We start from the raw sequence: 15,248 nt of genomic DNA, 5'->3' as shown, positions 1-15,248 counted from the left end.
TGCTAGCTATATCTTTGTTGCAATAGGCTAAGCTGTTGAAAAGTAATTTGACAAAGTTAAAGGAGACGACACTGCATATCTCAAGATTTTCTGACAAAAATGCAATGTTGCAGGGTTGAGTGGTAGCAAAATGTAAGTGTGGGAGTTTGTGGTGAAAAGAGACGGAGAAAGGTATAAATGGTGAAGGGATTTTCTTTTTGCGCCATTGGAATCACATCACACTTGACCACATAATTCTATCTATTTGTAAGCCTACATTATAACCAACACGAGAAGTTCTTCATGATCTTAGCTCATTTGTAAGAATCACATTGGTACCAAGTTTATGGTATCACATAGTTGATAATATGCTTTCCAAATTTATTCTTCATCACGTGTTGTGTGGGCATACTACACAAGAGCTGAGGATCATCAATGAAGCACATACCAAAAAGTTTCTTAGTTTGGTGATTTAAATCATCAGTTCATAAATCTCTTTTCATGAACACATTCTCTCTTAATAACTACAAATAATCCAATGAAATCGTAATCCATACACCTAAAATTAAACCAAAAAAACAACAAGATAACCGCAAACAAAAAAGGTATGAGCAATTCGGAAATACTACTGGTAATTACCACGAATTATTTGCCATATTTCTTTCTCAACCGATCCTTGACAAAGTCATTCCGAGCTTTAGTTCGAGCTTGTTGAGGAGCAATATTGATATAAGAATGATGTACACCAAAAGCAAACAGAGCAGCACCACCAAAAAAACACGCCAATGTAGCAGCAAACTTTGAAGGAGATGACGGGTAGCAGAAAACCATTTCGATTTTGGGGATCCTAACAACAATTTATACAAAAATCTTCAAGATAATAGAACTAACAGAAATCCAGAATTCAAAGTTCGAGCAAAATTTCCAATTTTGTGAATTGAACAACTCTATGAAGATCTGGGAGAAGTGACGATTCTTTTGCTGTGTTCATACACTCGGGTTTTTCTTTGTGCTTCTTCGGTAAAGCCCATCAACACAAATCTTTCTGGGTCATAGACATAGTCCAGCCCATAAAAGCCCGTAGAAATGGCAATTGGGCGGGGCGGGTTGAGGTGGGTTTTTCGAAAACTAATGTGGGGTGGGTGGGGGCGGTTTTAAGGTTGTGAGGGGCGGGTTCAAGTGATTTTTTAAAAAACTAATGTGGGGCGGATCAGGTTGCGGGTCTATGTGGTTTTATGCGGGTTCAAACTTAATTTTAAATTTTTATATGTTATAAGAGTGATATAACATTATTTATTAAGATAAATTCTTTAAAGTTACGAAAATATTTAATATAGTAAATGAAAATGGTTCAATAAAGACTAATACGGTTTTACATGCTTCTCGATTGACCTTTAAAAAATAAAATTTTAAGTTATTATCTGTTAAATTAATACAACTTAATGAGAAAATGAACTTATTTTTATGAATTTTATTTTTAGTATCAAACTGTCAAAAACATTATTCAAGTTTTTCTTTTTTTTTAAAAATAAAATAAAATAAACAGACTATGGATTTTTTTAAAAATAGGCTTTCTAAAGAACCTCATATGAGTTCAAAATTGGAACATTTTAAATACAAAACCTTTACAACAATAATAACAACCACTACGCCTCAATTCCAAACAAGTTAAAAGATCCATAATATGAACCTCAGGAATCTGCAAATGAGTGTACTATACAGCATGCAAGTGCCCAACAAACTCAAGAGCATGGTTGTAAGAAGTTATATATAAAGTTGTTTAAGACGAAGAAAATTGACAAATGTTCGATTTACATCATGAATAACATGTTTCTTATCGATGCTCTTTCAAATAACCAGAGCAAAGATGACATACTCCACTGCATTTAGTAATTCTTTGATCAACAGACTCGAAAAGTTTAAAAAAAACGTTTATTTTAGTATAATTCATAAAACAATGACTCGTATACTAAAACTTTCGCGATTCTCCAGAGCTTGTAGTTGGTCTTGTGGAACGTAGTTCTGGGAAATTATGTAAGTTGTCTCGAGAGAGGTGTCGTTGGTAACTTATACAGTTCTCCTGAAGCAGTAGGTGTACCGGGAAATTTATGCAGTTCCCCTGAGAAAAGAGGTCCTTTTGCTTCAAGTTCTGCAATTTCTTTCACAACTTGAGCTTTATCTGCTTCGAATTGTTCATCTTCTGCAAACAGACAATGTTCTGTATTTATATATACCATTCCTCATACGAAGATGATATCAACGATTATATTGGTTGGTTGAAGTAAAGTTGGTACCTTTATCGATCCTGAAACTTGCAAAGAAGCGTAGAAGCTTGCTTCTATTGGCAACGATTATGTTGACAATGTCAGTAGGCTTGTTTCTATTGGCAACGAAAAGCTGTCAACAGAACAAAAGAACAAGCAGAGAGAAGTGAAGAGGAGTCGTCATACATGAACACTAGATAATTAGTTGTTATGAAGATTTGATTACCTTGAACACGTGAAATGCATCTAGTTGAATGTTCTTGCTAGCCTCCTGAAACATGAAAAGAGCGAGAAGGAAATGTAGCAGCAAGATTGAGTCGTATAATAATGTATCAAATCAACATAGTGAAATAATAACACTAGCAAATGGACACGAAAGAATCAAATGACGAGAGTTAAACTCATGAATCAAATTATGGAAGGAAGTTATTCCATTGTTGTCTTTATTACTCGGAGAATTTGTATGATGTTGCAAAATGCTCTGAGGGGAAAAGAAGTCCTAACTTATGGCACATTGGTAGAATTACATACCCTCAAAAGATTCATCAAAATCCTTAGATTATCCTTCGAGCTGACATAGCGTGTCATCACAGCAGAATTTGAGCGATCAAGTAAAATATCTCCCAAAAGCTGCAAAATAGATAAGAGTGCGGATAAAACTTACATGAAAAATACTTCTATCGTGATGAAATATAGCAGAGAAAGTACTTAAATGTCTACAAAGAAAAAGAACACCATTGAAGCCCACGGAACCAACACCAAATCAAACTGAGAAGTGCTTTGAGACGAGAATATGACATCCATTTTACCTTGATAGCTTGTCTTCTGGTAATATAGTTTGCTGATTCTAAAAGCTTCGCATTAAATTCAACGAAGAACTATAACAAAAAAAAAGTGGAGAATATGTTATACCGGTATGTCGTAGGATGAAGTTGGTGTTAATGAACTAACATAAAGAAAATCATACAAATGGCAAATGAGGATCATAACATACCCAATCATAATTTTCAGAGAGAAATTCAGCAACTGTGGATTTATGCCTGGTCATAAGCTCCTGCAACAAGTTGCAAACGAAAAAAATGATTCGAAGTTGAGTAACAGTATGATGAATATTATGTGGCGAGTGGTAATAGTGCATTCTTAACAGATCTGAAACAGATCAAGAAATCTTGTCATCACAGAATTTGTGATTAATAACCTTAAAGGTCGCTGTAGCATCTGCAGCAACATCAAATTCTGGGATTTGCATGTAATCGAAAAACTTTTTCATGTGCTCGGAGTTTAATACGTATCTGCAAATATTTCAACAAATTATGGGAAAATTGCCCATAAACACTAATAAAACAAACAATATAAAATCAATCAGAGAACAATAATAACACACGTTGAACAGAACAACAAGACGAGAAGAAGTGATGGTTTAAACAAAAAGCAAAGAAGCATTGTTATTCATTGCTAAAGTAAGAAGGAACATCGGAGTCAATAATAACACAAAACAAAACCATTGATCATAGCAACTTCCAATTAACATATTAACGGTGTTCACATTGTTGCTTACCTTGCAACAACTTGATGGCGAATACACTCCCTCAACATTGTTCCGTAATGCAAAGCAAGACCTGGATCATCATATCTATAACAGAAACAGTGAGGACAAGGTCGTGCTTAAGTCAAAGATCACGAGGAAGAGAGGGCATTCCGCCAACCTGGTAAGGAGAAAAATACAGATTAGCTTACCCGCATACCAAATGATCCATAAGGGCCGAGTTGGCTTCCAAATAATCAGATGCAATCAAGCGTGAATTAACTGGTTGCCTTTGTAGATTGGCCACAATTCGTGTGACATCTTTACGAGCCTAAGAAACGAATGATCATTTTGGTAACAAGTTCGGGCAATAAAACAAGGCAAAAAAACATCCTTTAACTAAAAACAACAGATAGTAGAAAGCTTAAATACTTCCACAAGAATCAAATGTATAAATACTCACCTCCAAGTTCAATTTAGGTAAACAAATGATGATGAGACGAAATGTATTCTCTCGAAAAAACTCCTGAGTCAATTGCGCGCATGCATCAACAGCAGGTTCACATTCATTACTACCATACAACATTGCTTTCAGCTCATGTAAAAGAGAATCCAGTTCTTCCATCTGCAAAGCATTATGTATCATAAGATACAGAAAAAATCCAATTTTTTTGAAATAGCATGCATATGAAATCTCATAGTCGGAATTAGAGTTATGTTGGTATTAGTTATGTAGAAATTTGTTACGAGTGAATCTATGTAGGTATTAGTTATTAATGCATTATTTATTCCATCTTCTATCCTATATAATATAATACATAGATTCGTCATAACTTATACATGTATTAGATATGCGAGTTTCCAAATTGTCAACTATAACATCATTTTAGTTTTATACCTGAATAATTTATTTCTTATCTATCTAAAAATCAAATCAATACACGAATAACTTATTTCTTACGCAGCTACCCAACGATCCAATATAAATGCATTTCGGAAACAAAAAAAATAAATTAATAATAAAAAAATAAGTCACCTTGTCGAAATGACTGGGATCAACATTGTCATCCAGGGAATCAACAGCTTCCAACAAAAATCTCACCCGACGAACAATCTCAGCGGGAGGCTTACGCTTAGCCTTCGATTTGAAAATGGATTTAACAGCAGTGGAACGAAACGCCTTAGTAAACAATTTCTTCAAATTATTTGGTTTCACTTTCCTGGATCCATTTATCCCATTCGTTAATCCCGCGATTTGAGTCGCCGGAATCGGCATTGTGAATTGTAATTCACAATGCTAATGGTAGATTTGAATGTGTATACCAACAATAATACACTTTTTTGCAAATTGAAAAAGACGGAATGAAGAAAAACGACAATGGCAATGCCATTTACAGAAATCTAATAGCTAAAACATAAGGAGAAGTTTTTTTTTTGGTTAATTTTTATTTTGGATAAAATTCTGAATCAGAATCAGAGGAGAATTTGGAATGATGTTAATTTTGCTACAATTGAAAAAAAAAAAAAACCTCACCACCCTCCTTCTCCTCCAAAGATAATCTTTGCACTCTTTGCATATATTTGTTTTCTGCAACTTTTTTTTTTTAAATTTTTTTTATCCTATTTTCCTCTTAGATAATACACTTTTTTAAAAAATATAATAAATGATTAGTAAGTACAGTTATTATTTGAGTGGGTGAAATAAATGTTATCCGTTAATATTATTAGGAGTCTAAGAAAATTACGACTCGGATCTGATGTATTTTTTTTTAAAAAAAATAAGTATTTATCTGCGCCTATTGTTTAGCTCAACCAATTATTTTAACTTTAATTAATTAAAAGTGAAAGCAAGAACACATTAATTATTGTTAAGTGATGTATAATTATATATAAAAGACACATGTCTGGTATTCTTTTGTTTTGGTATAAACATTTCGTGAGGTTTTACCATGATATAATTATTTGTTATTTTTTGATCTATTATGATTATAGAAAAAACATATTGATTTATTTCAATGGATTTTGATTTGTAAATTTAATTATTATTGTATATTAACTTAAGGTTACTATAAATATGCGTAATTTTTTTAAAAAAAATAGCACTTTGATTACATACTTCTCAGACAAATTTAGCCTAGTAGTCCTATTCTTGAATGTTTCACTTTCAAAAAATGAGGTTGCTCATTTCAAGCGCAACTAAAAAAATAGCTCGTGCATAAAGTATCCCGCGTGTTAAAGAGACGCGCACCAACATCTGAAAAATAAGAAAATATGCTATATATACAACCTGAAGAACACAAAGCGATGGACTAAGAGAAATAGCATAGACAGAGAGTTAAAAATACGCGAAAATCTCTGTTAAATTTCTCATTTCTTTTGTTTGGTTACAACCATATCTTCACTGAACACTACACTGAGGTACTTGTTAATCTGCTACTTCAACATGTTTGTTAATCTGTGTCTTCCCAGAACAAGAAGATAATAAATTGCAGAAAACAATTGACAACGAATTGTAAGGAAGTTGTACCAACCTAATGTGATTTACAAATGTGTGTCGCGAGTGACTTGTAATCTTGCACCATAAAGAATAACTTCAATGAGCTCACCATTACGATCGTTCTGAGAGTCCATAACTGAGAGGGCTAACAAATTAGTAACTGCCAGAAACTGTGAAGCTTGTGACCACCAGATTGAGGATCAAGATTGCAGCAAAACTATAGAACTGCAGATGAAACATATTTTACACGATTTTCAGGCTCCAAGTTCCAGTCTTTTAGAGAAAAGTCAAACTGTTCAAACTGTTGAGTAGAGTTAGCAGCCAAGACTCCTCAAAATACTGCTGAGCTTGTCAATTACGACTGGTGGATCTGCATAAGACCCCTCCAAATCAATGGGATGATACTCCAATCCTTTCCAATGAGCGATCAGAGCAAAATGGGGGCGCCTATATTCGCTGCTTATAATTTCTAGTATTACAGCTTTTGGTGCTGCAGAAACAATGTGTGTTAGACCTGCTCCATGAGCACCAATAATGACAGAAGCATCTTGGATTGCTCGAACTTGCTCTTTCATGGACATGTGGGCAAATAATCCGTTAATCACATTTAATTTGCACTCCGTGTGGTTCAAGGACCAGCTCTTTATGGAATCAAATACTTCTTGTTCATTGCTAAGCCTAGACTGTACCTTTCCGCCATGACGCGGGTGAGCTAAATAATCCTCACGTCTAACAAAGAGGACATTAGGGCCAGTGACTGTCCTTGGGATGTTCTGTCTATCCACAGGAAATCCAAAGGCTGCTCTGATCATCTCTCCAAACTCGGACAACCGTGCAGTTTTTCTATCATTGGGATTTTGCCACAAATCATGGGCAGGAGCTCCAATACAATCTATACTTTCGGAAAGCCCCTTAAACAGGGCAGTTTCATATCCCAATGGCGAGAGGATAGCATGGCGGAAACAAACCGGACCACTAAAGTTTTTAGCATAAGTGAGGCTTGAAAACAGTGCTCTCCATGTTTCCTCCAATTGTGTCTGTTTTGTTTTTTTTTTCAAACAGAAAAGAGTAAAAAACAGTTATTCAAAAGAATAACATGAAGAAACTGAATTTGAAGATAAATCAAACACGCCCAAAAAACAATCTTGGCCAAGTAAAATTCATCAAGATTACAGCAGTGGAGTGAAAGAGCTTTCAACACATGTAAGTGTAGGCTATGTACGTGAGTCCCATTAAAGTATTAACTATTAAGCATGCAACAGGAAGGAATGTACAAGTAAGGTGACAATAAATTGTCCAGAAATAAAATAATTGCTAACTTTTTTCATAACAAAACTTCTTTTTGACCACCAAGGGACCATTCAAATAAACAGTGACACGTAAATAGAAGTAAGAATGAGCCAATTGCAACAACTAGGTACTGAGTTAATGGCTGTGTCACATAGAAAGCTGAAACAAAGGGAAACTGGGTATTAAAACGACCAACTTGACACAAGAATCTCAAGTGCATTGCCTGCTAGAGAATAATTACTAATTCCATATTCATCTATGATATAGAACAATGCAGCACGTCATAACCAACAATACTTTCAAACGTACCTCACAATGGCCATCTACAAAAACCAAATGTGGCCGACTCGGTAAGCCAGTAACTCTGGATGCCGCGTATGCACTATACCAATCAGTAACTGTATGAAAAAGATTTGCATACTCAAATCGCGTAATCAAAAGTGATGGTTCTTCAATCCACTGAAATAAAAATTAGAAAAATGACAGCAATGTAAGGCATCGATTACAGAAAGATGGCATTAGTAAAAGACAGAGCTTCCTTATATGGCTGCTTGAACACTGATATCTAGCATGAATAATTTTTTGATAAGCGCATAAAGAACTGAAAAAATGTTCATCTCATAAATATTCCAAGAATGAGCAATCTAAAACAGAAAATATAAGATCACCTATCATCATTTCAGATGATTCTCTTTCATTAGTGGATAAGGTAACGTAACCTAACAGTGCTACATCCTTCATGTATTGCTCTTGTTAGTGCACAACAGTGCTTTGGATTTTGATTAAACTTAAAATGATACCACGGCGAAGATCTAAAATTAACTGGAACTTTCCGTAGCTAATAAGCAAGTGAAGGTCCCTATCTGGTACAGGTTTCCTCCTAGCTATAAGTTGCTCCTAACATACAAACCATGTTCGGGACACAGTCAAATCAAGTCGATAGTCCTCAATATGCAACAACCAGTTGTGCAAGTAAGCTTCAAAACGCATTTACTCAAATTAATTTTGAAGTATTACAGGAATAAAGCTGGCCAGCTCAGACAAATGCTACCATGTTCCGTTTGTGAAATGGAAATAAAGAGAAAAAGGACAACACATTGTTTGCGTCATTTTTTTTCTATATAGCTAAATCTGTCTATGGTTCACTACAAATATCAATCAAACAAATGAATCAATAGAGTAAAAGAATCAACATTAAGAAAGGGAAAACACGTAAATTAACTAACTTTCTTATGTTAGACATCAAAAGTTGTAGGATTCACCTTAGATCACATACACTGACCATTTGCCAACTTAAGGTCGTTAACTACGGACAATGAATACTCTTCGAGGTCCATAAATTCGATAACTTTATGGATTCAAATCCAAAACTACAATTACACCTCTAGATAAACTCTAAAATCTTAACAAAATATTTAGTAAAACATCCAAAATCACCACTTTATCTATAATCTAATCAAATGAAATGCAACCATAATCCAAAAGTTAATTAACTCATGTTATCCATCCTCTACTCCAGATTTCAAGGAATTCTCTTTAATGACACATATAAAACAACATTTATAACACTGAGCTACTTTTCTAAAGCAACAATTAGATAAGTCAATCTTCATTAAATAGATCAAACAACATTCTCAAAGATCAAAACTTTAATATCAGATCAAACAAAGTTTCAAAAAATCAAACCTCAGAACAATGAAAATCATTGGCGCCAACCAATCGAATCGAGTCGATTAATTCCCTCATAGTGTGCTTTGAGACTGCACCTTCAGGTAAATATTTATTCAAGAAATTTTCATCAGCTAATTTTTTCCCAATTTTTGTCCTTTCATTAACCTCTATCTCAAAAGCTCCATTTTCAAAAATGGGTAACTCTTCTTCTTCTCCCCTTCCTATTACTTTTTCCAATTTCTCTCCTCCTTTAGACATCAAAATTTTCTCCGGATTCATCCTTATTACCCCTCCTTCACAAATCGAACTCTGCAATGTCTCACTGAAAAAACACCTAAACCATCCTCCTCCACCTCCGGAATCTCTGTTTTCACCAAATTTCCGGTGAATCTCCGGCGAGGTTTTGAGAAGATCGATTTTACGAGTAAACCCATTTCCAAAATAACCTTCACAGGATCTCCAACCAACGTTGGGGTTCTGAGACCAAGGGAGGTAAGACGGCAATATGGGCCATGGTTTGGATTGGGAAACGACGGAGGAGTGCAAATTTGGGTGGTTTTCCGATGAAGAAAAGCGGTTTCCGGTAGTAATATAGTGGTTTTTAGGGAAATTGTGGCGGAAATGATCTGGGTGTGAAGAGAAGTAGAGATAAAGAGTGATTGAGTTGAGAGCAAAGAGAGAAAGAAGAATTTTCAGCTTTTTCTTGTTCATCTTCTTCTTCTTCCTCTCTCTCTCTCAGTTGCACTATTACCAGTTGTATTTATATTTATAATAACTTAACTAAACGGATAAATATGTTATTATTGTTGTAATAATATTTGTATTAGTATTTAATAGTGATTAATTAACTTGTATTTGTACCTATTGAATTACTTCACTATAATAAATTTTTGAATGTAGATAAATTTTTACGATCATATTTCTTAAAAAAGTAATTATAGATAATTCTTTAGAATTAATTGTGTTTGAAAATTGTAAATTTATATGTATACGTTATTAAATTAGCCAACTATAATAAATTTTTGAATGTAGATAAATTTTTACGACCATATTTCTTAAGAAGTAGTAATAATTATAGATAATTTAGGGTTAATTGTGTCTAAAGAATTGTACATTTATATGTTATATAATAAACAGTAGGGAATTTTTTTCTTTTTTATTGGACTTCATATATGTTGGAAATTGTATTATACTTTTATACTTTAAAGGATATTTATATAATTTATTTCTTAATTAGAAATCTTGTTTTGAATTATGAAAATTAAATCATTTTTTATAAGAAAACTTTAGTCTTAGAGTGAATTTTTTTAATATGAATATAAATTTGTGGAGCATTAAATGAATAACAAATAGAAATTTAAGTAAATAAAAAAAGTGTAGAATAGAATTGGAGTCAAAATTAAATTTATATACTATGACTTTTGCTTCCTTTCCTTCTTGAACCAAACAAATAAGGACATTTTTTTATAACATTTTTGTTTATTTATTCCATTTAGTCAAAGTTATTGAAATTTCACCATTTTGTCCTATTCTCAAGTTGCATGTGAATGGATTGTGACTATAGCTAATATGGCAAATTAATTAATTATAATATCTGACCATGTTAATATAATTGCGTACCACCTAAGTTTTGCCAACTTTATAAAGAATCAAAAAATAAAATAAATAAAATTGATGTGCCCATAAAGCACGAGTCAATGATCTTTGAGAAAAATAAATGTTCCAACAAAAAAATAGCATTATTAAAAGTTTTCATAACTCATAATACTTGGTCACGTTATGTTTTTTTATATTCTTTTTCTTCTATTGGAACAAAGGTAGGTCTGAAAATAATTCGTCATAAATTCAAGCTTTGATGTGACGGAAGAATAAAATTATCATAAATTTGTCATAATTTTAAGACGGACTATAAATATTTGTTCGCAAATTTATATTTTGTTTGTATTATTTTTTAGTGTAATAGCGACACATTTAAATTCTCGAAAGTGTAGTATATTGGTAAATGAATTTGTAATGTTTAGGTGTAGAAGTGATATTTATTCCTATTTATCTAAAAAATTTATAAATAATATTGTTTTGTATATGTAATGGTAGGGAATAAAATATTATTGGTAAATTAATTAAAGTATGTGCAAGTTGACTTGTATACTACAAATATTAATAATTAAAGAGCTATATACCATCCTAAGGTCTTAGATGTATATCAAAAAACAAACAAATACTAATATATTTAGCCATATCATTGACATTCAAAATTATTTATTATATTCAAAGTGTGCATGGAAACAAGGAAAATATGGTAACAACAAAAGAATCAAGGATAAAAGAAAAAAAGACAATATGAAACACTAAGTTTCTGCTATATGCAGGGTTCGAGAAACTATCGAACTACAAAGGTTTATTGTGCACAGTCTTTGTCTTGTATATATGCATAGCGTTGTTTCCACGGCTCGAACATGTCACCCCAACGACTTTATCAGTTATGCTAAGAATATAATGATATATACTCTGTATATATATGATATACAATGCTTTTCCTGGTCCAAAAGCGACGAGAATCTGAATCAGTCGAATCTGTAAATTCAGACTTATCAATAATTAATAACCAAGCTCAACTCTAGCTTGAGATCTCCAATACCTAGCTTTCTCAAAACCATTAGTATAATTCTCAAAATCCTCAATAGTTTGATCAATTTCTTCTTGAGTATTCATCACAAAAGGTCCCAATTGTGCAATTGGTTCACCCAATGGCTCTCCACCTACTAATATAAACCTTAGTATTTTTGTCCCTTTATTCCATGCCACAAGTCCATCACCAAATCCACTTAAAAGCAACAAATTATGTGAAGATATAGGTGAATTTGTTCTTGAATCTTGACCAAATATACCTTCACCTTCTAAAATATATACAAATGAATTATATGATTTGGGAATTGGTTGTTGAATTTGGGATCCTGGTTTTAGAGTAAAGTCCAAATATATTGTTGGAGTTTTTGTGTGTATAGTTGATTTTATTCCTAGTGCTTCTCCTGCTATAACTCTCACTTTTACTCCATCTTTTGTTGCTTCTCCTATGTTTGCACTTGATATTTCTTGATATCTTGGTTGAATCCTGTTATAAACCATAGAGATATTAGAATCGGCAAACTCAGGATCTAAATACTTCGGGGTGCACTTCAAATAAAAACAGTGAAATAGGATAGTAGCTGATCAATTCGAACCCTGGTCTCACAGATGGTTCCTTTAGCTTGTACTATCTCCTCATGGGTGCGCTGTTAATTATATCTTACTTCTTGTCAGTTTTCAAGATAGATATACATGATTTTTCTGAAATTAACAGGTGCACTTGCACCTCCACCAAATCGTGTAGGCCAGCCTCTTATTAGAATAATATTTGTAAGAAATATGTTTTCTTCTTTAATGAGCCTTATACAACGCAAATTTAAATCAATCAACCTTAAAATATATGAATATCGAACGCCGAATAAACTTACATTTTGTTTTTGGAGGAGAGGTTAATCCATAATTGTAAACCTTTTTGAATTCCCTCAGTTGCAGGCATTTCTGAATGAACTACTCCTCTTCCAGCAGTCATCCATTGTAAATCACCTGCTTTAATTGTGCCTTTGTGTCCATCAAAATCTTCATGTGTCACAGCTCCCTGTTGTACAAAATAATAATATAAAAAACTTGCTTTGATTTCAACTAATATGAAATTAACATATAAATGTTGTTTTTTTTTTTTACCTAAATAATTGTCAACATCATGAAATTTAGGATACAAAAACAAAATGGACATTTATGTGCTGACTGTTTAAACTTAAATTAATCAAGTCATTTATAAGTAAATATTTATTTTGATCCTTCTAGGCTGAACAATCACATTTATTCAACTACTCCTTTAATTTTCTGAAACGTGGAAATTAATTTAGTCCTTTTACACCAACAGCATGTGAAAGAGACTATTAATTACTAAATAGAATAAGCCGACATAAGGTGTTTAAAATGAACATTATCATATCTATGTGAAATTTCGTGTAAACTTTTAAGGGGTCAAACAAAACTGGTCCATTGAATCAGCTTCCACGAGTTCCGTATCAACCGGAGGAAGTAATAGGAGGGATTCCGTTTAGTCTATCCAGTAGAGGCTCCGATGGGTTAAGCCTAATATCTTAATTTGCTTCTCTTTTCTTTTTTTTTAATTATTAAAAGTGTAAAATTGAAAATAAAAATACCTGCAACATGTACGTGACAGTTTCAAAGCCTGTAAAATTCAAGAAAAAAATAGTGATGAGATTTGAAAATTATTTTAGATGGGAAAAATTAGAACAAATTAAATAATTAGAATGCTAATTGGTACCTCTATGTGGATGATCAGGAAAACCAGCTGGAGCAGAAACTGTAATTAATTTTAATTAGACAAAAAAGAAGAGATTAACATATGGATAAAATGCTAAAAAATTAAGTTAGTAATTAATCCAAGAATTTAATTAAACATACCTGAGAATTCATCCAAAACAATGAATGGATCAAAGTATCTTAACTCAAACCTGAGAGATGAAAAATACAAAAAAATGTCAATTTTCGACGTAGAACATAAATATATGAGAAAAACAATAAAATTTGATTGAAGATTAAATTTTGAAATGTAATTGACTTAAACAATAATAACAAATTCAGTATAGTTTCACATATAGGGTCTGAAGAGTATAGAGTGTAAGCAAATTTTATCTCTATCTTTCAATAGACCCTCAAATGAAAGGAAAGATGAAAAATATATCGTATTCAAAAACAACAACGTATTCAGTATAGTCCCACCAAAATCGGAGCGAAAAATTTAAAAAGTGTATATATACCTTCCAATGCTTCTTCTAACAACAGCTCCAAGGCCTTCTTGTTGAGGCCTTGCCAAAAAATTTCTAGCAATAGAACGAGGTTCTCTTACAATTGACATTTTTGTCTTGTCCAAAAGTACTAAATTAGAAAAACTTTTATATTTGTTTATGAGTTTTGTTTGAAGTATATATTTGTGTGGTTTGTGTATCAACTTATTATAAAGTGTTGTTATTATTTATAGTGTGTAATTGGCAATTAAGTCAAAATATATGAAAGGAAGAGGGAGTTTCCTTGAGATGCTGGCACCTTTTGTTTTTTTGTTTTTGTTTATATATTTAATTTACTTCTCACGTCATCATAACGTTTTCATGATGCCTCCCCATTTTCCATTCACAAGCACTTTTTTTCCGTTAAACATAAACGTGTTATTTAACCTGACTTTAGATAACATTTATACGCTTCAATTATAGGGTATGCAAGTAGATATTTATTTAAATTTGTATAAAGTTGAACAAGTAAACACACCGCGTCATACGTTGTGAGATACACTCGAACTGATTTGTACGTCTAGTTAAGCAGATCTAAAGTTAGAGAACATAAATGTCAGTTGAGATCAAGTTAAAAAAACGAATTTAGATAGTTATTTAATAAATTTTATAGATATTAGACGATAAATTAATATTTTATCAGTTTAAATGACTATATTTGTTTAATTTTCCATTTCAAACATCCGTTTTGCCTTCCTTTTAGGGTCTATTTAGAAATCATATTTGAGCATTTTTGAGGAGTACAACGACTTCGATAGTAATTACATGGCACAATGACCAAAATAAAAATTATATATATCGACTAGGAAAATAAAAAGATATTTACCGATTATTTGTGTAAAGATCCTTTGAAAAATGAAAAATGCCTCATATTTCATAGAACAAGATTCTATGAATTGACAATTAGGGAAATCAAATCAAGTAGACCAAAATCTTGAATATTTTGACATGAACTTATTTGCGTGTTATTTCTAAAAATATCTATCTATGAGGGGGTCCATTAATTGTTAGCGTCATAAGAACAAAAGCATGACGAAAATAAATAATAGCCTTGTAAAATTAGAATTATTTGAATTAGTCAAAAATAAAATAAAATGATGTATAGTTGGATTGGATTACTACAAAGATTCTAGTCTCAA

General features: G+C 32.4%; 3 protein-coding genes across 3 annotated transcripts; all 3 read right to left on the bottom strand.

Annotated features, from left to right (window-relative positions):
* Positions 1-1,744: 1,744 nt before the first annotated feature.
* Positions 1,745-5,266, bottom strand: LOC102594979 (putative MO25-like protein At5g47540). Its single transcript, XM_006346109.2, has 11 exons — positions 4,805-5,266; positions 4,232-4,393; positions 3,981-4,099; positions 3,802-3,876; positions 3,442-3,535; positions 3,238-3,297; positions 3,053-3,121; positions 2,775-2,873; positions 2,470-2,514; positions 2,274-2,376; positions 1,745-2,179 (listed from the first exon to the last, which is right to left on the bottom strand). The coding sequence occupies exons 1-11, from the start codon at positions 5,042-5,044 to the stop codon at positions 2,010-2,012; spliced, it is 1,236 nt and encodes a 411-aa protein (XP_006346171.1). The 5' UTR covers positions 5,045-5,266; the 3' UTR covers positions 1,745-2,009.
* An 841-nt stretch (positions 5,267-6,107) lies between these two features.
* LOC102594653 (beta-(1,2)-xylosyltransferase-like) lies at positions 6,108-9,937 on the bottom strand. Its single transcript, NM_001288099.1, is given in 3 exon segments — positions 6,108-7,302; positions 7,865-8,014; positions 9,242-9,937. Coding segments are annotated over 3 exon segments (1,569 nt in total). The 3' UTR covers positions 6,108-6,579.
* Positions 9,938-11,464: 1,527 nt separating this feature from the next.
* LOC102594317 (pirin-like protein At1g50590) lies at positions 11,465-14,252 on the bottom strand. The gene is made up of 6 exons (XM_006346107.2): positions 14,083-14,252; positions 13,727-13,776; positions 13,587-13,625; positions 13,462-13,490; positions 12,721-12,887; positions 11,465-12,338 (listed from the first exon to the last, which is right to left on the bottom strand). Exons 1-6 carry the CDS (start codon positions 14,178-14,180, stop codon positions 11,825-11,827), a joined length of 897 nt encoding a protein of 298 aa, XP_006346169.1. The 5' UTR covers positions 14,181-14,252; the 3' UTR covers positions 11,465-11,824.
* Positions 14,253-15,248: the final 996 nt, after the last annotated feature.

This window comes from Solanum tuberosum, unplaced genomic scaffold, assembly GCF_000226075.1.
Source record: "Solanum tuberosum cultivar DM 1-3 516 R44 unplaced genomic scaffold, SolTub_3.0 scf00076, whole genome shotgun sequence".
Classification (NCBI taxonomy): domain Eukaryota; kingdom Viridiplantae; phylum Streptophyta; class Magnoliopsida; order Solanales; family Solanaceae; genus Solanum; species Solanum tuberosum.
The sequence above is the reverse complement of the archived record's forward strand: the minus strand, read 5'-3'. Positions and strand labels throughout refer to the sequence as shown.